Genomic DNA, 22,588 nt, shown 5'->3' on the forward strand with positions numbered 1-22,588 from the left:
ACAAGAGTGGCACATTTGTTATAATCAATGAACCCACGTTGAAACCTCCTTGTCACCCGAAGTTCAAAGCTTACATTAGGGTTTACTCATGGAGTTGTATATTCTATGGGTGTTGACAAATGTATAATTACATAATCTATCCCTGCAGTCTCATAGAGAATAATTTCACTCCCCTAAAAATTTTCTGTGTTCTGCCTATTCATCCCTCCCTCCCTCAAACCCTTAGCAAATAAAAATCTTTTCACTGTCTCCATAATTTTACCTTTTCAGAATGTCATATTGTTGGAATATTATAGAGTGTATACTTTTCAGATTGACATGTAATGTTCATTTAAGTTTACTCCATGTCTTTTCATGGTTTGACAGCTCATTTCTTTTTAGTGCTGAATAATATTCCATTGTCTGGATATACCACAGTTTATTTATTCTTTCATCTACTGAAAAATATCTCGGTTGCTTCTAATTTTGGAAATTATGAATAAAGCTGCTATAAACATCCTTGCGAAGGTTTTATGTGAACCTAAGTTTTTAACTCCTTTGTGTAAACATTGCGAAGCACAATTGCTGGATCATATGTTAGAGAATATATATAGTTTTATAAGAAACTGCCAACTGTCTTCCAAAGTCATTGTATCATTTTATATTCTGACAACAGTGAATGAGAGTTCCTGCTGTTCCAAATCCTTGGCAGCATTTGGTGTTCTCAGTGTTTTGAATTTTTGCCATTCTAATAGATATGCGGTGGAATTTCACTGCTGTTTTCATTTGCAATTCCCTAATGATATATGACGTAGAACATCGATACATATATTAATGCCTTTTTTTACCTACCATACATGGGTTACAGGAGCACTTATTTAATATTTAAAGAATAAATAGATGAATGATTAAATTAATAAAATCAAAACCAAGGTTCTGACTTTAGTGGTGAAATTTCTGACACCACTAGAGGCCAAAACTGAGACGGAGAGAAGTAAATTTGACATGAAATCCTTCAGCAGCATCATGTGAGCAGCTGCCTTGTCCACAGCATTCAGAGTGCACTCTGAACACAGACGTTTCCTCCAAGAGCAGAATACTTATTCACCTGCACTCTAAATAGTTTTGATAATCATAAGTAGGGGAGCTGTCCCTCTGTGAACTGTCCTTCTGTGAACACCCTTAACATGTTTGATCTAAGCCACAAGATCATGAGTTCAAAGCATACTTTCTTTTAGTATTATAAATATTAGAGAACCTGAAAAACAGGTAGAGCCAACTGGACAACTACTAGGCAAGTACTGATGAGCAGAAATAAAATTAAAACATAAATAAATAAATACTCCATCACAAAATGAATCTGCATACCAAATTCCAAAATACATAAAAATCCTAGTGCTAAGAAAGACAGTAAAAAAAAATTAACAAATAGAATTCAGTGTAGATAATTTTATAGAAGAATCTGACAAAAATTTTATTTCATTTTATTTTACATGAAGAGGATTTATTGGTGGCTGTGAGTAAGGAGGGGGCAGTGTCAAAGTCCTTACTAGTGCAGAGCTTGCCATTTGTCCAAGGGGTCACAACTGGGGATATGTGTGACTCGAGGTCCTTCCTGGAAGAGCCACTTTTCAGACACCATCTCTTCAAATGCATTCACATTAAACTGGTAAAGCCCTGCTTCTTGATGATGTGGAATTTATGGCAGCCAGGGGACTTGAAGTTAGCCCTGCATAGAGCCTCAGTCACATTGTTCTCATTATGCACGTTGGTGTGGATGGACATGATGTCTTAGTCAATGTGAATCCTAGCCACTGTGCCCTGGTGGTTTCCAAAGGCATCCTGCATACCTGTCTAAAGCCTAGATTGGGAACAGCATGAGGTCACATATGGATGTCCACTGGAAAGAGCTATTTCCATTGTCCCTTAGGGCAACCTGTATAAGCAACAGGCTACATACACTACTATTTGTAGCCTTTGCACCCAGGTCTCTAAGGGGAAAAAAGTACAATTGCCTTAATTGGCTGTGCAGATAAAAATGCTAAAATAAGCGTTTCAGGTAAATCTAAACGATAAATGCAAGAATATGAAAAATATCAATTCTTTGTAAAAATGTTAAAAGAGAAAATAAAGGAGGGGTGGATATAAAATTTAAAAGTTATTAACCTTGAAAAAACTATGCTTATAAACATTGGAATAATTTTAAATAAAAAAAACTATTTTAGAAACAAATACTCTTGTCTGGACAAGTTTGAAAAGAGAAATAGTAACTCATAGCATAATTTGAGGAATTAGAATTTCACACAAATAAAAAGGTATGTTTGTGCACGCGCGTGTGTGTGTGTGTGTGTGTGTGTGTGTGTGTCTGTGTATAAGTGACATGGATAAAAGATTGAGAGTCTGTAATATGTCTCTAACAGGAGTTCTTGAAAAAGAGACTGGAGAGAATGATGCAGATGCAATATTTAATTCTGTATGTGTATCTTATCATGAAGCCAATTATATGTGTTGAGTAACTTATGTAGTGACAAAATGGGAAGAGTCAAGATTTTTAGCAGGAAAAATCAGAAAGTTGGTACCATCCTTAACTGAGAGAGAGAAGACTAGTTGAAGAAGGCTTGGGGAAAAGATGACACTAATTTTGGATACCTCAAATTTGAGATGACTACATATGATGGATGAGTTAGCCATTTGATTTGAGAAGAGATTGTATTTAAAACCATGATCGTGGATGAAATCAATGAGGTAGTGAGGATAAAGAAAGAAAATGTCCTAGTACTCAGCCATGAGTTACTCCAGAGTTGAGATGTGTGAGAAGTGTTGGAGATTGACAAAAGACCATTGAGAATCTTAAAAAGAAAGAAAGAACACAAAACAAAGAATGAGGCATTCCATAAGACAAGTTGAAAAAAGAATATTTCAAGGAGGGGGAACGTGTCAAATCCTTTTTTTAAAAAATTATTTTCTATTGGAGTTTAGTAGCTTTACAATGTTGTGTTAGCTTCTACTGCACAGCAAAATGAATCAGCCATACCTATATGTATAACCCCTCCCTTTTGGATTTTCCTCCCATTTAGGATACCACAGTGCATTAAGTAGAGTTCCCTGTGCTATACAGTATGTTCCCATCAGTTGTCTATTTTATACATAGTATCAATAGCGTATATGTGTCAATCCCAATCTCCCATTTACTCCCACCCCACCCCTTTCCCCCTTGGTATTCATGCATTTGTTCTCTATGTCTGTGTCTCAGAAATTTCTGCTTGTACCATTTTTCTAGATTCCACATGTATATGTTAATATATGATATTTGTTTTACTCTTTCTAACTTACCTCACTCTGTATGACATTCTCTAGATCCTGATAATAAAATAAAAAAGACAAAAACCAGGAATTGCCCCATAAATTTAGCAGCAGTGAGATCAAACATTTTTAAAAAGTGCAAATATTGCTTATGGATATATATACATATTGAATTGTATACCAAATTCAGGCTAAAATATATGAAAAAAACTTGGTCTCTTTTTCACTTTAATAAGACACATCCCTTATTAGTGGAGTCAGATTTATGGTAATACTAAAACAAAATAATTATTCTGTCAATGCCCCTATCACTTCAATGTGTAAAACCTTCAACAGGACTAATTTATGTCAGCTTGGAGCATAAAAGCAAATGGTAATCCTATTCTTCCTGCCACACCTCACAGGAATTTTCCAGTGATCCTGGGAGGAAAACAGAAACCCCAAGTATTAAATAAATTATCTTCCTTTGAAATTTTAACAGTTAAACTTTATTGTCTGGCTTGAACTATAATATCAGATCTTTGTTAGTACTAACTTTAAAAGGAATTGCTTACAACAGTCAGTATTTGGCAAGCTTCAATTAAATCATAAATAATAAACTGGGTCCAAATTTATTCTTGTAAGTAAGATTTGATGACCTTTAGTCATTACAAATGCAATGGTGACTGATTAGCAAAGATGGAACAAAACAATTTTTAAAGTTAATGACATTAGCTTTAAATGTCATAGTGTTGATATGTCTTATGCAGTTGTACCACTTGTATTTGAATGTGGAAATACGTTCCAACACTTTTTTTTTTAAATCCCGAGGCTGAGGAAATGGTAACATAAATTTTTGTAAAACTCCAAAAACAGAGTTTTACTCAATTGCTATAAGTCTCTCAGGTGGATTCCTAGGACAAACTGGCTTTTTTGGGCTGGGAATTCCCAGAATTGCAAAGAGAAGGTGGCAGGTGTTCAAGTCTTAACTGGGCAAATCAGGAAGAGAATATTCTCAGGAGTAATTACAAGTGAATTAGCTGATCTTTCCTAATGATTTCACAACAAATTTACCTTGCCTTGTTACTGCTCTAGGGGCAAAGCTAGTTTATAAACCATAATTTATTTTATTGCCTGGAGGGGTTTTACTGGCTGGTGAAAGTGCATGTGTCTGGAATTAAAAACTCAAAGACTAATTCCATGTTTATGTACATTTTGGTTATTGCCCATGCATTATTCAGTAGAAATCCAGGACTTGTCTTTATTGTTTTTTGCTTGTTTGTTTGTTTTTCCACAAGCAGAGAATTAGTAAAAACTTCTACCAGAAGATCATGGGTTCTGGTAGAGGTTAAACCTGGACAAATCCCAGCTCTACCACTTAGTAGGTGCTTGAACATGGGCAGGTTAAATAACGTCATTAAGCCTCAGGTTGGTCATTTCTAACATGGAAATGATTAAGAATGTTTTGCCTGTAGGGCTGCTGCAAAGATTCAATGAAATAATATATGTAAAGCATGTTGTACAATACCTGGCACAAAATAAGCATTTAACAAATGCTAGTTTAAATACACACACTCAACACTCAGTGATTTTTTCCAGTTTTATTGAGTAATAATTGTAACATTGTCTAAGTTTAAGGTGTACAGCATGTTGACTTGATACATTTATATATTGCATTATAATTACTACCATAGCATTAGCTAACACCCCCATCACCTCACATAATTACCATTTCTTTTTTTTGTCGTGAGAACATTTAAGATCTACTCTCTTAGCAACTTTCAATTATATAATACAGTATCATTAACTATAGACAACAATATTGTGCATTAGATCCCCAGAACTTATTCATCTTCTAACTAGAAGTTTGTATCTTTTGACCAATATCTCCATTTTCCCAACTGTCCAGTTCCTGGTAATCACTATTCTACTCTCTTTTCCTACAAGTTTAGCTTTTTTAGATTCCACATATGAGATATTATGCAGTATTTGTCTTCCTCTATCTAACTTACCTTACTTAGCATAATGCCTTCAAGGTCCATCTATGTTGTTGCAAAAGGCAGGATTTCCTTCGTTCTCATGAATGACTAATATTCCAAAATGTATGTGTGTATATATGGTTTGGCCAGAAAGTTTGTTTGTTTTTTTCTGTAAGGTCTAATGGAAAAAACCCAAATGAACCTTTTGGCCAACCCAACATCTAGATCTATACTCAATATAATACATTCTTTATCCATTCATCCATTGACAGACACTTAGGTTGTTTCCATATCTTGGCTATTGTAAATAATGCTGCAGTAAACCTGGGAATATCTTCTCTATCTCCTGTTTTCATTTCCTTTGGATATATACCAGAAATGGGATTGCTAGATCGTAGGGTAATTCTATTTAAACTCCATACTGTTTTCCATAGTGGCTGCACTAATTTCCATTCCCAGCTTTAGTGCACTAGTATTCCCTTTTCTCCACATCCTCAAAAACACTTGCTATCTCTTATCTTTTTGATAATGGCCATTCTAACAGGTGTGAAGTGATATCTCATTGTGGTTTGTGGTTTTGTTTTGCATTTCCCTGATAATTAGTAATGTTGAGCACCTTTTCATGTACCTGTTGGCCATTTATATGTTTCTTTGGAAAAATGTCTATTCAGTTCCCCAAGTCTTTTTTTCTTAATTCTTTTTTTAAGATTTTTATTGGAATGTAGTTGCTTTACAATATTGTGTTAGTTTATACTGTACAGCAAAGTGAATCAGCTATACATATATATATATATATATATATATATATATATATATATATATCCCCTCTTTTGGGGATTTGCTTCTCATTTACGTCACCACAGAGCACTGAATAGAGTTCCCTGTGCTATACAGTACGTTCTCACTAGTTATCTATTTTATACGTAGTATCAATAGTGGATATATGTCAATCCCAATCTCCTAATTCATTCTACCCCCTCCTTTCCCCCTTGGTATCCATACATTTGTTTTCTACATCTGTGTCTCTATTTCTGCTTTATAAATAAGATCATCTATACCAATTTTTTCATATTCCACATATATGCATTAATATACAATATTTGTTTTTCTCTTTCTGACTTACTTCACTTTGTATAACACTATCTAGGTCCATCCATGTCTCTACAAATGACCCAATTTCATTCCTTTTTATGGCTGAGTAATATTCCATTGTATATATGTACCACATCTTCTTTATCCATTCCTCTATTGATGGACATTTAGGTTGCTTCCATGTCCTGGATATTGTAAATAGAGCTGCAATGAACATTTTGGTACATGACTCTTTTTGAATTATGGTTTTCTCAGGGTATATACCCAGTAATGGGATTGCTGGGTAGTATGGTAGTTCTAGTTTTAGTTTTTTAAGGAACTTCCATACTGTTCTCCATAGTAGCTGAACCAATTCACATTCACACTGGCAGTGCAAGAGGGTTTCCTTTTCTCCACACCCTCTCCAGCATTTATTGTTTGTAGATTTTTTGATGATGGCCATTCTGACTGGTGTGAGATGATATCTCATTGTAGTTTTGATTTGCATTTCTCTAATGATTAGTGATGTTGAGCGTTCTTTCATGTGTTTGTTGGCCATCTGTATATCTTCTTTGGAGAAATGTGTATTTAGGTCTTCTGCCCATTTTTGGATTGGGTTGTTTGTTTTTTTAATATTGAGCTGCATGAGCTGCTTGTAAGTTTTGGAGATTAATCCTTTGTCAGTTGCTTCATTTGCAAATATGTTTTGCCATTCTGAGGGTTGTCTTTTTGTCTTGTTTATGGTTTATGCTTTCCTTTGCTGTGCAAAAGCTTTTAAGTCCCATTTGTTTATTTTTGTTTTTATTCTCATTACTGTAGGAGGTGGGTTAAAAAAGATCTTGCTGTGATTTATGTCAAAGAGTGTTCTGGCTATGTTTTCCTCTAAGAGTTTTATAGTGTCCAGCCTTACATTTAGGTCTTTAATCCATTTTGAGTTTATTTTTGTGTATGGTGTTAGGGAGTGTTCTAATTTCATTCTTTTACTTGTAGCTGTCCAGTTTTCCCAGCACCACTTATTGAAGAGACTGTCTTTTCTCCATTGTATGTTCTTGCTTCCTTTGTCATAGATTAGTTAACCATATCAGAACTCACTCATTTTTAATCAGATTTTTTCTTTTGTTACTGAGTTGTATGAGTTTTTAATTCTCTGTACAAAATATTGCCTAAAACTTAACTGCTAAGTAAACCTATATGGTGACAATCTTTAGATGTTACTGAATTTGAAATCCCAAATTCTTCCTACTTTATTTTTCTAAAGAGTAAATCTGATCATGTGACTTTCATGCTAAACATTCAGTGCCATGGCTTCAATGGCATACAGGGCCCTGTTTGACTAACCCCAAAGCTCCTCTCCCATCTTATCTCTCAACTCTTTTGAGCATCCTGTGGTCTAGCACGCATACTATTCTCTCTCTTTTGCCATTTCTTATTATTTGGCTGCTCCTTTACACTTCTAAAGATAGTTCAATATCATTCCCTGAGTAGGTGCCTCTCCAGAGACTTTGAGTGCCACTGCCAGACTCCTTCATGGATTGTGAACTCCTTGAAGAGAGGGATTGTTTTAGCTCCATTACTAGTACATAAAAAGTTTGTATAACTTGACAAGAATATTAATGCTGGGCTTCCCTGGTGGTGCAGTGGTTAAGAATCCGCCTGCCAATGCAGGGGACATGGGTTCTAGCCCTGGTCCGGGAAGATCCCACGTGTCACAGAGCCAGTGCGCCACAACTACTGAGCCTGCACTCTAGAGCCCGTGAGCCACAAGTACTTAGCCCACATGCCACAGCTACTGAAGCCCATGCCTAGAGCCTGTGCTCCGCAGCAGGAGAAGCCACCACAATGAGAAGCCTGTGCACCACAGCAAAGAGTAGCCCCCGCTCGCCACAACTAGAGAAAGCCCGTGTGCAGCAATGAAGACCCAATGCAGCCAAAAATAAATACATTTATTAAAAACAAAAAAAGAATATTAATGCTTTCTTTCATGAAGTTATTTCTGGAATGAATGGCATTTCATATATTGAGCAAAAATGTTTAACCCGTTAGAATGAGAGCTCTCTGATAAGGGAAGGGGGTTTTAATGACAGCAGAAGCAGGTTCTATTTCCAAGAGAATTGTCTATTTTAAAGGAAGACCAAATCAGACATAAAGAGAAATACTACTGAGAGCAGTGACTTCCACAATAAACTTTTATCTGTATGAGAAATTAGAGGGCTCAAGAGCTAGAATCTTATCTGTCATCTTCTAAAATAATAGTATATATAAAAATTGAGATGCCAAAACTCTGAATCTTCTTGGAATGCTGTCATAATCATCAAAAAGAGTATTCTCTATTTTTGCAAGGCAAACTGAATTTTATTGAAATAATAATAATAATATCTATATAAATAATAATATTTATTGAGCACTTACCATGTGACAGTCATGTTATAAATGTTTTGTTTATATCGTCTCACTTAATACAACCACCCCATTTGTCATGATAGTTACCTCATTTTATGAGTGGAAAAACAGAGGCACCAGAGGTTACGAGATGCATCAAAAAGCACAGAGCTTGTGAAAAAGTGGGATTTAAATACAGTTGTTCTGTCCTAAGAGCCCAGCCACTGTGCCATATTATATCCATACTATTTGAAAAGGACTCTTGTAGGTATGGGATATTCTCTGTGCTGACTGGCACAGAGAATAATTACTATACTTGGTAAATTGGACTGTATTATAACTATATTTTAACTGACATCAGAAAAAATCATCATCTCACGTCCCTCATGTCCCCTCTCAATAGTCCTGAAGCTGCAAGAAATCTGAGATATTCTTCATTATTTCACACATGTTGACACTGAGTGTCTAGGGGTTAAAGGACTTACACTAGATATTAGAGCTAGTTTTGTGCTAAGAATAAAACTCTCATGAATCACTCTTAAATTTTCTAATGAATTAGAGCCAAGTTCAGTATCTCAACCTGTTCCTGAGATAACCTCAATGAGGAAATCTTTGAGCACTTGTAAAACTTTTGTTACACCTGCAACAAATTTAGAATTCACATTGGCAAGGCCAACACTCATCTGGGGTATCTGCCATCACTTGGATAATTTCATGGCTGTAGGGTGGTTTTAAGTGTTTATAGGATGATCCTATCACTCATGTCTACTCAATTCTAAATCTTTCTGTAAAAATGTAAATCTTAATTAAAGTAGAAACGAGTCCACATATAGATTTTAAATCATAACATTATATTTAAACAAAGGAATGATTTTTAAAAAGTAGTGTAAATATTTGGTTTTCAACGAAGTATCTTTCTTGCTGCCTATATTATATTTTACTATAATTTAAAAGAGAATATCTAAGGGTTTTTTTTTGACCAAAGGCCTAAAGCTCTGTATTTTTATTTTAATATATATAGGTGGCTGATTCCCTTTGGCCTTTTTCTCCATTATCGACTTGAAACTATTTTATAGACAATTTTATCTTTATCCATTTTGAAATTCTACTTTTTCCTTCTGTGTGGCTTAGAATAAATAAAAAGACCTTATACAAATTTCTTATTTTCCCTAGTTCCTATGCAGCTGAGTGTTTCTCCCCTTTATTGATCTCTTCACCCCTTATTTTAAAACAGAAATAATCTTTAAATTTTAAGGAGTCATCAATCGTTAAAGTGGATTGTGACTTAACAACTTCTTGGGGTAGAGGGAACCATAAATACTAAATGAAAAGTGCATGATGTTGTAGATCACGTCCTGATTTTAGAAACATTAAAAAGAGAAAAAATTGTGCATCCCAAGAATTGATGAAATACGCATTCATTGTTTAGATTTCAGTCCAGTAACCCATCCATTTCCTGAGCTGTTCTCAGAAGGAGACTGTTAGGGAATTTATAAAATATTATAACATCTGCCAATATTTTAGAAGCAAAGTATTTAAGTCACATCTTACCCCTAAACTCTATTGCTTTCCTTTATATGGGTTATAAGTTTTCCAGTTGCAACCGTATTTGAAAGGACATGTCCATTTTTCAGGCATTTTAAAAACACATTTAAATTGAAACAAATGTGGCTCTGAAGCATTCATATATAGTGGTTTATGCACAGTTTTAGGACGTTTTAAAATAGGAGATGCTTCCTGCAGTGAGACGCAGAAATCTCTGGTTTTATTTTGAATACCACTTGCAGGTGTTTTTACTTTTGGTTTATACTTAATTGCACTTTGGAGACATTAACACATGTTTTCAGCTGCCTGGCAGCAGTCGTATATTTTATTTAAGTCCAGAAAATAATGTGACAAACACATTTACATTATTTATTATATTTGACAATCCTAAGTATCCCCAGATTTTGACTTTTACCATGAAAATTCATTGAGACCTCATCAACCCACCTTGTAATTAAGTACACTGATTTACAGCCTCTCATTCAACTGTCACAGTAACTATTCCTGTCTTATAATTATGGATACCTCCTCCTACTTGGTTCTTGCCTATTTTCTGAACCTTATTCCCCAAGTTTTCTCTTTATCCTACATGAAATCTTCACAATAAATTCATGCTTTGCTTGATTTAGCCATTATTGGTTTCTATTATTTGCAAGCAAAAATCCTGATTAATACCTAATTTCATTTGAAAGAACAATGTAAAATGGAAACTCCTAGTAATTTTGGAATTTTTACATTTACGTATTGCAAGATTATAGAGATTTATATCTCTTTCTGTTTTGTAACCCAGAATGTCTGTTGGGTTTGAGCTACCAAGTAAGCTATACTGAAAATGTGATGTTTTAAGTTCCCAGGCAAAAATCAAAGCTAGATTAGCAGATCTAACTATTAAAAATATTTTGTTACTATCAGATTTGAGTTTGAGTTTTATCATAGAGATAAGGGGAGATATTAAATGGCATTTTAGGTAGATTCCCAAGAAGCTGGGTTCCTAAGAAGGCTGTAGGGACATTTGTTTTAAGCCACCCCAAATTTGTACAGAATCCAACTGAGAGACATTCCTTTAGTGGGTAGTAAGCAGAGCCTGCCTTTTATTTAGAGAAGCCAAAATAGGTGGATATATTCTCTGCTCATATCCTGATAAGCATGAGCATTAGATATAAGCTTGGATGTTTGTTTTTTTTGTTGGAGGGAGTGGCTACTCTGAATCTTAGGGCAGTGACAGAATTAACGATTATGTAGGGATAGGTGGAAAAAAAGATTTAAGTATGGTGTCAAGAGAACAGAGCAGCTGGTGCTAGAAGCATGTAGCTGAAAAATCCAGGCGTATACACACTAGCTTCAGGCAAGTGTAGAACAGGGGAGAAGGACCAAGAACATCAGTAGAATTCAGTATTTCTCTATACTCGTGTGTTCTTTTTCTATGTTATATTCAGTCTCAGGTGAGTTCTGACATAGTGATGACCCTCGGCACATTTTCCTCAATAATTCTTGAAAATGAGAGTTTTTTATTTGAGTCTCACCAGCAACTTTTATGTTAACTTTACCAACTCTGGATCAAGCCTCTGATTGGCTGAGCTTGAGTTTCATCCTTTGCCTTGATAGAGTGGGTAAAGTTAGTGTCACACAAGCCACGCGGAATTAGCATGGAAAAATATTTTTCACAAGAAAAAGCAAGGTACAGTTATTAGTAGAAGGGATAGTAGAAGTATGACAGGCAAGAAAAACAGACATCTAAACATTTTATAATTCTTTTAATCTACTTTTTCTTATCTCCCCTCAAGCGAGGCATAATCATTATTGGATCCTAGCATTTGGGGCATAATTACATGTGTACATTGTTATTTTAGACCTTGTAAAAGTACCATTAAGTTTGATAGGGATGAGATCCATTGTTTAGAAGGTAGATAAAATGATACAAGTCTGATTAAACTGTAAAGGCTATGTTCTTTTTTTTTTTTTTTTGTGGTACGTGGGCCTCTCACTGCCGTGGCCTCTCCCGTTGCGGAGCACAGGCTCCGGATGCGCAGGCTCAGCGGCCATGGCTCACGGGCCCAGCCACTCCGCGGCATGTGGGATCTTCCCGGACTGGGGCACGAACTCGCGTCCCCTGCATCGGCAGGCGGACTCCCAACAACTGCGCCACCAGGGAAGCCCAAGACTATGATCTTAATGCCTAAATGATAACAAGTCAATTCTTTCTGGGATTAAAGAAGAATATGATCACTAACGTTGAGTAGAAAGGTTAAATCAGTGAATTGTCTGAGAATCAGCATTCCCTCTCCAATGTTCTGTGCCATCCATGTTTCTGAAAAACATGCCAGCTAAGAACTATCTCAATAAGGGCCTTGATAAGTCTTCCTTGTATCCGACAATTGGCCCCATTATGGGTGATTATAGTTAATTATCCTCATTTCTGGATTTATTTCAAAATAGTGAAATAGTCTAATTCTTAAGCTCTGGAAATGACATTTATCTTAATGGAAACATATTGTTTACACAGTTGCCCAGAATTATCAACTGCCACAGCAGACTGTGGACACACAACATAATCACTGCTCATTTTTGTTGTGGCCACAGGATATCCATGTAGGACAATCTTCCTTGTGCTAATCCAGTTGCATGGTCCAAGTCTATCACACATATTTGAAGAGAAATATTCACTGCTTTATCTATCACTTCAGCATTGAACAGAATGAACAAAAGGAAAAGAAAGAAAGAAAAATAAATTAAAGAAAGGAAGGAAGAAAGAAGGAAAAAGAAAAAAGGGAATAAAAACTTTTAACTGAAGATGCAAATTTTAAGTAGTATAGATTACATACATCAATTCTGAGATATGTTATTAACTTTATTATCATTTCTAATAAATTTACTCATGTATGGATGGTTTGTGTTAACACATAAGGCCTCATATTAGATGTACTTCACTAATCTTGTCTCAATTTTATTTATCTTAATTTCATTTTTTAGCTATTTTAACTTTCTATGTTGAGATAACTGCTCCCAGTTTTATTGCGAAATAATTGACATACATCACTGTATAATTTAAGGCGTATATCATGATGGTTTGATTTACATATATTGTGAAATGATGACCATGGTAGGTTTAGCCCATCCATCTTCTCATATAGATACAGTAAAAAGCAAAGAAAGAAAGAAGGAAAAAATATTTTCCTTGTGATCAGAGCTCTTAGGATTTTCTCTCTTAACAATTTTTCTATATATCATACATCAGTGTTAGCTATAGTTATCATGCTGGACATTACGTCCCTAGAACATATTTATCTTATAACTGGAAATTTGTACCTCTTGACCACCTTCCTCCAATTACCCCTCCTTGTACCCTTCACCTTGGTAATCATAAATCTGTGAGTTTGGTTCTTTTTATTTAGTTTCTCTATCTGACTTATCTTCCTTCAGATTTCATCCATGTTGTTACTAATGGTAGTATTTCCTCATTTTAATGGCTGTTTTACATACATATATATCACAGCGTCTCTGTTCATTCATCCATCAGTGGACACTTAGGTTGTTTCCATGTCTTGGCTACTGTAAATATTGCTGCTATGAACACGGGGTGGGGTGGGGGTGTGTGTGTACAGATATCTTTTCAAGTTAATGTTTTCTTTTTCTTTGGTTATATTCCAAGAAGTGGAATTGCTGGATCTTATGGTAGTTCTATTTTTAATTTTTTGAGTATCCTCCATACTGTTTTCATAGTGGCTGTAGCAATTTACAATTCCACCAGAAGTGCACAAAGATTCCCTTTTCTCTGCATTCATGCCAGCATTTATCTCTTGTCTTTTTGGTGATGGCCATTCTAACAGGCATGAAGTGATATTTTATCATTTCAATCTGCTTTTCCCTAATGACTAGTGATGTTGAGGATTTTTTCATGTACCTGTTGACCTTTTCTATATCTTCTTTGGAGAAATGTCTATTCAGGTCCTTTGTCCATTTTTTAATTAGGTTATTATTATTATTTTTTTTTTGCTATTGAGTTATATGAGTTCTTTACATGTTTTAGATATTAACCCCTTATTATCAAATATATGGTTTGCAACTTTTTTTTTCCACCATTTCGTAGGTTTTCTTTTTACTTGTTGATGGTTTCTTTTGCTATGCATAAGTTATTTAGTTTGATGCAGTCCCACTTGCTATTTTTTTGCTTGTGCTTTAACTGTCAGATCCAAAAAGACATTACAAACATTGGAGTAGCAAATTAATACAGAATGTTCTCATGTACCTTTACCCCAAACCTCTAATGTAACATCATACAATTATACTACAATTATTAAGCCAGAAAATTAACATTAATACAATATTAGTAAACAAACTATAGACCTTATTTGAATTTCACCCATCTTTCCACTAAAAAACTATAGCCATAAAAATGATGAAAATCAAAGTGAATAACAGATCTCTAGAGATAGTAAAGATATATCCCTTATGTACAAAAACAATAAGAGAAATCAAAAAAGAAAAATAGACAATTTTAATAAAAAAATATTAAGATTACACATGTCAAAAATATCATAAATAGAAATGTACAGAAGGAAACTTAGGGTATTTTTTTTAACCTACAGACTGAGCAACACTGCAGAGTTAGAACATCAATATGTATCTCGTTATTATAGTTTATGAGCTTTTAAATACAGGAATACTGTACATTAAATACTCTTTAAAAACCTTAATCTTGTGTTTTGTTGTATAATGAGTACAAATATTTGCAAAAAAAACATTACTAAGTGAATCAAGATAACTCCTCATTTGTGTAAAACATTTCAAGGTATTAAAATTCTAAGTAAGTTTTTTACAATTTCAACTCTTAGCTAAGGAGGAAAAGTTAGACAAAGGATTCTTTCAAACTGAGGCAGCTGTACCCACTATCTGCATGACAGGAAAATAAAATAGGAAATGGTGTGCATAATCAGGTGAGAATTGTGTGTGAAGAAGTCTTTTTTTTTTTTTGTACATTTTATTTATTTATTTTTAATGTATCTTTATTGAAGTATAACTGCTTCACAATACTACACTAGCCTCTGCCACACAACAAAGTGAATCAGCCATATGCATACATACATCCCATAACCCCTCCCTCTTGAGCCTCCCTCCCACCCTCCCTATCCCACCCCTCTAAGTCGTTGCAAAGCACTGAGCTGATCTCCCTGTGCTATGCTGCTGCTTCCCATTAGCTATTTTACATTTGGTAGTGTATATATGTCGATGCTACTCTCACTTCGCCCCAGCTTCTCCCTCCCCTCTGTGTCCTCAAGTCCATTATCTATGTCTATGTCTTTACTCCTGTCCTGCCACTAGGTTCATCAGTAACAGTGCAGTAAGTCAGAAAGAGATCAACAAATACCGTATGCTAACGCATGTATACGGAACCTAAAAAAAAAAAAAAAAAAAAAAAAAGGTACTGATGAAGAAGAAGTCTTAAATTTGATGTATTCAGTTATTCATTCACGCTGCATAAATTTAATTCAATTTGCTTATGATGCTCATCAAATTGACTCTCTTTAGAGCCATTATATATGAGATGTACTTTCCATTACATTGTTTGCTCCTGTAGAGACAGTACAAAGTCTAAATCCTGTGGGTTTTACAAAGTTTTCTGCTCTCCTTTAGCCTGCCTGTCTAAAAGAAGAGTAGGTACTCAGTTATGGGACAAAGAAAAGCCTGAGTGTAATGAGGGATATATAATTGACTCACTGTAAGAGTTTAGATTCAGATGGCTAACACTTTGCTTCCATTTCTAAAGTAACAAGTAACATTCTTTCTATGAAAGTCCAGCAAATAGAGTACACTTTTGAGGCCTGGAAGAAGAAATAGTTTCTGAGCATCAAGAAGCACTTTGAGTGCAATGCACAGGTGTCAGGAATATAAGTGGACTCTAAACCCATAACATTTAAAGGAAATTCAGACCCTAGAGTGTCTGTGACTATATTAGACTAGATTCCAAGGTGACCAGCATCCAGATGATGGTAGAAATAAATGTTTGCTGTTTAGAGGGGTGCTTTAAGAAACTAGTACCAACTACACATTTGAAACTAAAATTATTTTATAAGACAACATACATGAATATAATAAAACAGAGTTAAATGTAAGACCAAAGAAAGTTCCATATTTTCTAATAAATGTGTTAATGCTAATACATCAGATTTTTTATTAAATAAAGGAAACATTCTTTTACATTACAGATTCAACTCAATTTATTGCAAATCCACTACATCTCATATCATGAAGGACTTATCTGTGAACAAGACATAGAGAAATACTGCTGACATATTTAAGGAAATTTTTAATATTTTATAACTTCTTAGCAATAAAACTATGTTTCTTTCTTCAGAATAAAAGCTTGAAACACAAACTCTTGTCAGGAAACAAGCTATGTGGAATACATGCAGAAGAGGTAAGTTTTCACTTCTTATGGTTTCAGCTGAATAGAAACAATATTAGTGCCAATTTTTTTTGTTAAACCCAGACATCTGGTGACGGTTTTCCCCTAAAACATAAATGCAAACATTGGAATAAGAAAATAAAAACACATTTTAAACTTCTAGGTATTTTTGGATGTTTTGACAGTTCATCTCCAAAACGAAAAAGAAAAATTTTAAGCCAGTTAAATGTCACTTTCCTAAATGATATTCTGGATTCCTTCCTTAACTGGATTATCAGGATTTCCTCACTAGCAAACACCTGGAAGGCCATGAAATTTTCACTTTTGGTACCTTCTATGTGATGTCTACACAGTTTTGCAGTGACAATCAAGTGTCAAAATGAGGATCTAGGACTGACCATAAAACTTAAGAAACAAATAGAGTCATTGGTTCTATTTGCTGGACAAGAATATCATCTCATACATTTCTCAGGGGGAAAAAAAATCATTCTGTTTAGTCCAGGTTTAATTAAAATCAATTTTTTGTCCTCTTGATCTTCCAAATCAATCTGTACTTTATTTAATGTTGTAGAAATATAGCTCATAGTCAACAATTCTTAGTAATAGTAAAGACATAGTAGAAATAGTGCCATAGTAAGTGATTCTTTATACCTCAAGGAAAGGAGACAGCATTCAATGTATCAGCTGGAGCCTCAAAGAAGCATACACAAAGAAAAGATTAGTCGTGCAAATTTTTTTTAGTAGAAAAGCCTGTGAATGATAAGGAACAGGCGTGTTAGCCTTCAGACTTCAATGCAGACCTGATGCCTGTGAAGGAAGGGGAAAGGAAAGAGGTTTAGTTAGAACAAGAACAGTGTCTTACACAAGTTTACCCCTTTTCCCATAGCAGACTAGAAGCAAGGTACAGTGCTGGTGAACTACTTCTACCATCTCCTAAATATGGAGCCGCCTCTCTTTCAAAAAGCCTTTTCCTGGGCTTCCCTGGTGGCGCAGTGGTTGAGAGTCCACCTGCCGATGCAGGGGACACGGGTTTGTGCCCCGGTCCAGGAAGATCCCACATGCCGCGGAGCGGCTAGGCCCGTGAGCCATGGCCGCTGAGCCTGCGCGTCCGGAGCCTGTGCTCCGCAACGGGAGAGGCCACAACAGTGAGAGGCCCGCGTACCGCAAAAAAAACAAAACAAAACAGCCTTTTCCTGTTATTACCACCTTCCAGCAGGAGGAACAGGGAAGATTACCCAGTGACTCACAGGCATTGCTCTTTAGGAGTTTATCTAGGAAGTAATGGCAGCTGTGTCATTGTATTCTATTTGCCAGAACTAGGTCACATGCCTAGCTAAGTTGTAGGGAGGCAGGAAAAGGCCATTTAGGTTGGTGGCCATGTGCTCATCCAGAATTTGTTTGTTTCTGTTAAAGAAGGTGACGATACTTGCTTGGTGGACATATAAAAGTCATTATTGGGCTTCCCTGGTGGCGCAGTGGTTGGGAGTCCACCTGCTGATGTAGGGGACATGGGTTCGTGTCCCGGTCCGGGAAGATCCCACATGCCGGCGGAGCGGCTGGGCCCGTGAGCCATGGCCGCTGAGCCTGCGCGTCCGGAGCCTGTGTTCCGCAACGGGAGAGGCCACGGCGGTGAGAGGCCCGCGTACCGCAAAAAAAAAAAAAAAAAAAAAAAAAAAAAAAAAAAATTATTATGAGTGCTGGAGTTAGAGTCAACATGCAATATAATAATCCATTTATAATGTCTTTACAATAATATTATACATGAAATGAATAGAACTTTTTAATACATGGAAACTAAATGTTGATGCCCCATAAATGAATAATCAAACTGAATGGCATATAGATATGAGCCTGTGCAGTGTTGTTTTTCCATTGTATTTTCCTATTTGGATATAAATAAACTCTTTATATTGTTGCTATTTGCTAGGTTTCTAGAAATACTGCGTATGTAGCATGCAGTTTCTGAATGTTACTTGTAAGAGCGTAAGCAAGTGGCTATGAGTTTTGAAACCACCTGGATTGAAGCTGTATTCTGAGATGGTTGACATGTTCCCAGATCCCCACAGCACCCATGTACAGGAAAAAGAGGTGTCTCCTAGGAGAAGGTGTCTGTGGTGTTTATAAACAAACAGAAGAATGAAAAAACAAACAGCAACAACAACCTGGAGCTACCTATATTTTTTAGCCCCTTAATTCAAAAAGATTCATATTTCTCATCTCAGTTCCTCAGAGGATATATTATTTCTGCATTCTTATTTATGAATTCCTAGACTTTTCATAGATCAGTAATGTATAACGTTAAAATAAATTGAAATATGTTCATTATAATTTATTCATTTGCTCTATTTCCTTATTTATTTATTTCAACTTCTTGATTTAATAGGCCAATGTAGTTGGCTCCTGACAGGAATATCTGTGAAAAACTGTGTTTCTAATGTTTGAACCTCTCAGGGGTGTATCATTTACAACACTTACAAGAGTATACTCTAATTGATGATGGTTCCAGCATTAGATGATGATTTAGTAATTATAACACCATCATAACACAGTCCCCCACTTTGCAAAATCCACTACCTTGCATAGTTGGAAACATTTTGAATGTAATAAGAAACTGAATCACAGTTGCAGTTTATTCACTGGAAGACTCATAAACATTCCATGTAGTCTTGGAAAAGTACAATATTTTAAACATATGAGAGGGCTTTACGTATCAAAGAGGAGTTTTGTACCAGTACTGTTTACTAGGATATAATAATCCCATGAGGATCCTGTAGTTTATTAGGTACTATGGCCAGCTACTTCATTTATTTATTTATTTAACATCTTTATTGGAGTATAACTGCTTTACAATGGTGTGTTAGTTTTTGCTTTATAACAAAGTGAATCAGTTATACACATACATATGTCCCCATACTCCTTCCCTCTTGCATCTCCCTCCCTCCTACCCTCCCTATTCCACCCCTCTAGGTGGTCACAAAGCACCGAGCTGGTCTCCCTGTGCTATGCAGCTGCTTCCCACTAGCTATCTATTTTACATTTGGTAGTGTATATATGTCCATGCCACTCTCTCACTCAGTCCCAGCTTACCCTTCCCCCTCCCCGTGTCCTCAAGTCCATTCTCTATGTCTGCGTCTTTATTGCTGTCCTGTCCCTAGGTTCTTCATGACCTTTTTTTTTTTTTTTTTTTAGATTCTATATATATATGTGTTAGCACACGGTTTTTGTTTTTCTCTTTCTGACTTACTTCACTCTGTATGACATACTCTAGGTCCATCCACCTCACTACAAATAACTCAATTTCGTTTCCTTTTATGGCTGAGTAATATTCCATCATATATATGTGCCACCTCTTCTTTATCCATTCATCTGCCAATGGACACATAGATTGCTTCCATGTCCTGGCTATTGTAAACAGAGCTACAATGAACATTTTGGTACATGACTCTTTGAATTTTGGTTTTCTCAGGGTATATGCCCAGTAGTGGGATTGCTGGGTCATATGGTACTTCTATTTGTAGTTTTTTAAGGAACCTCCATACTGTTCTCCATAGTGGCTTTATCAATCTACATTCCCACCAACAGTGCAAGAGGGTTCCCTTTTCTCCACACACTCTCCAGCATTTATAGTCTCTAGATTTTTTGATCATGGCCATTCTGACTGGTGTGAGATGATATTGCATTGTAGCTTTGATTTGCATTTCTCTAATGATTAATGATCTTGAGCATTCTTTCATGTGTTTGTTGGCAGTCTGTATATCTTCTTTGGAGAAATGTGTATTTAGGTCTTCTGCCCGTTTTTGGCTTGGGTTGTTTCCTATTTTGATATTGAGCCGCCTGTGCCGCTTGTAAATTTTGGAGATTAAACCTTTGTCAGTTGCTTCATTTGCAAATATTTTCTCCCATTCTGAGGGTTGTCTTTTCGTCTTGTTTATGGTTTCCTTTGCTGTGCAAAAGCTTTGAAGTTTCATTAGGTCCCATTTGTTTCTTTTTGTTTTTATTTCCATTTCTATAGGAGGTGGGTCAAAATGGATCTTGCTGTGATTTATGTCATAGAGTGTTCTGCCTATGTTTTCCTCTAAGAGTTTGATAGTGTCTGGCCTTACATTTAGCTCTCTAATCCATTTTCAGTTTATTTTTGTGTATGGTGTTAGGGAGTGTTCTAATTTCATTCCTTCACATTTAGCTGTCCAGTTTTCCCAGCACCATTTATTGAAGAGGAGGTCTTTTCTCCACTGCATATTCATGCCTCCTTTATCAAAGATAAGATGACCATATGGGCCTGCATTTATCTCTGGGCTTTCTCGCCTGTTCTATTGATCTTTCTTTCTGTTTTATGCCAGTACCATACTGTCTTGATTACTGTAGCTTTGTAGTAAACTCTGAAGTCAGGGAGCCTGCTTCCTCCAGCTCCGTTTTTTGTTCTCAAGATTCTTTTGGCTATTACGGGCCTTTTGTGTTTCCATACAAATTTAAAAATTTTTTGTTCTAGTTCTGTGAAAAATGCCAGTGGTAGTTTGATAGGGATTGCTTGAATCAGTAGATTGCCTTGGGTAGTAGAGTCATTTTCACAATGTTGATTCTTCCAATCCAAGACATTGGTACGTCTCTCCATCTATTTGCATCATCTTTAATTTATTTCATCAGTGTCTTATAATTTTCTGCATACAGGTCTTTTGTCTCCTTAGGTAGGTTTATTCCTAGATATTTTATTCTTTTTGTTGCAATGGTAAATGGGAGTGTTCTCTTAATTTCACTTTCAGATTTTTCATCATTAGTGTATAGGAATGCCAGAGATTTCTGTGCATTAATTTTGTATCCTGCTACTTTACCAAATTCATTGATTAGCTCTAGTAGTTTTCCGGTAGCATCTTTAGGATTCTCTATGTATAGTATCATGTCATCTGCAAACAGTGACAGCATTACTTCTTCTTTTCTGCTTTGGATTCCTTTTATTTCTTTTTCTTCTCTGACTGCTGTGGTATAAAATTCCAAAAGTATGTTGAATAATAGTGGTGAGAGTGGGCAACCTTGTCTTGTTCCTGATCTTACTGGAAATGGTTTCAGTTTTTCACCATTGAGTATGATGTTGGCTGTGGGTTTGTCATTTATTGCCTTTATTATGTTGAGGAAAGTTCCCTCTATGCCTACTTTCTGGAGGGTTTTTATCATAAATGGGTGTTGAATTCTGTTAAAGCTTTCTCTGCATCTATTGAGATGATCATATGGTTTTTCTACTTCAGTTTTTTAATATGGTGTGTCACATTGATTGATTTGCATATATTGAAGAATCCTTGCATTCCTGGAATAAAACCCACTTGACCATGGTGTATGATCCTTTTAATCTGCTGTTGGATTCTGTTTGTTAGGATTTTGTTGAGGATTTTTGCATCTATGTTGATCAGTGATATTGGCCTGTAGTTTTCTTTCTTTGTGGCATCTTTGTCTGGTTTTGGTATCAGGGTGATGGTGGCCTCCTAGAATGAGTTTGGGAGTGTTCCACCCTCTGCTATATTTTGGAAGAGTTTGAGAAGGATAGGTGTTAGCTCTTCTCTAAATATTTGATAGAATTCGCCTGTGAAGCCATCTGGTCCTGGGCTTTTGTTTGTTGGAACATTTTTAATCACAGTTTCAATTTCAGTTCCTGTGATTTGTCTGTTCATATTTCCTATTACTTCCTTGTTCAGTCTTGGAAGGTTGTGCATTTGAAAGAATTTGTTCAATTCTTCCAGGTTGTCCTTTTTATTGGTATATAGTTGCTTGTAGTAATCTCTTATGATCCTTTGTATTTCTGCAGAGTCAGTTGTTCCTTCTCCTTTTTCATTTCTAATTCCATTGATTTGAATTTTCTCCCTTTTTTTCTTGATGAGTCTGGCTAATGGTTTATCAATTTTGTTTCTCTTCTCAAAGAACCAGCTTTTAGTTTTATTCATCTTTGCTATTGTTTCCTTCA

The 22,588-nt window shown here is 35.7% G+C and overlaps 1 protein-coding gene across 1 annotated transcript in view; it reads left to right on the forward strand.

Moving 5' to 3' along the window:
* Positions 1 to 22,588, forward strand: part of LUZP2 (leucine zipper protein 2) — a 444,380-nt gene that overhangs the window by 307,504 nt on the left and 114,288 nt on the right. The window contains exon 6 of the mRNA XM_082660248.1: positions 16,588 to 16,650. Coding sequence (XP_082516374.1) covers positions 16,588 to 16,650 — 63 coding nt within the window. The remainder of the gene's footprint in view (positions 1 to 16,587; positions 16,651 to 22,588) is intronic.

The sequence above is a fragment of the Grampus griseus genome (assembly GCF_964374135.1).
Source record: "Grampus griseus genome assembly, chromosome: 8".
NCBI classification, from domain to species: Eukaryota; Metazoa; Chordata; class Mammalia; order Artiodactyla; family Delphinidae; genus Grampus; species Grampus griseus.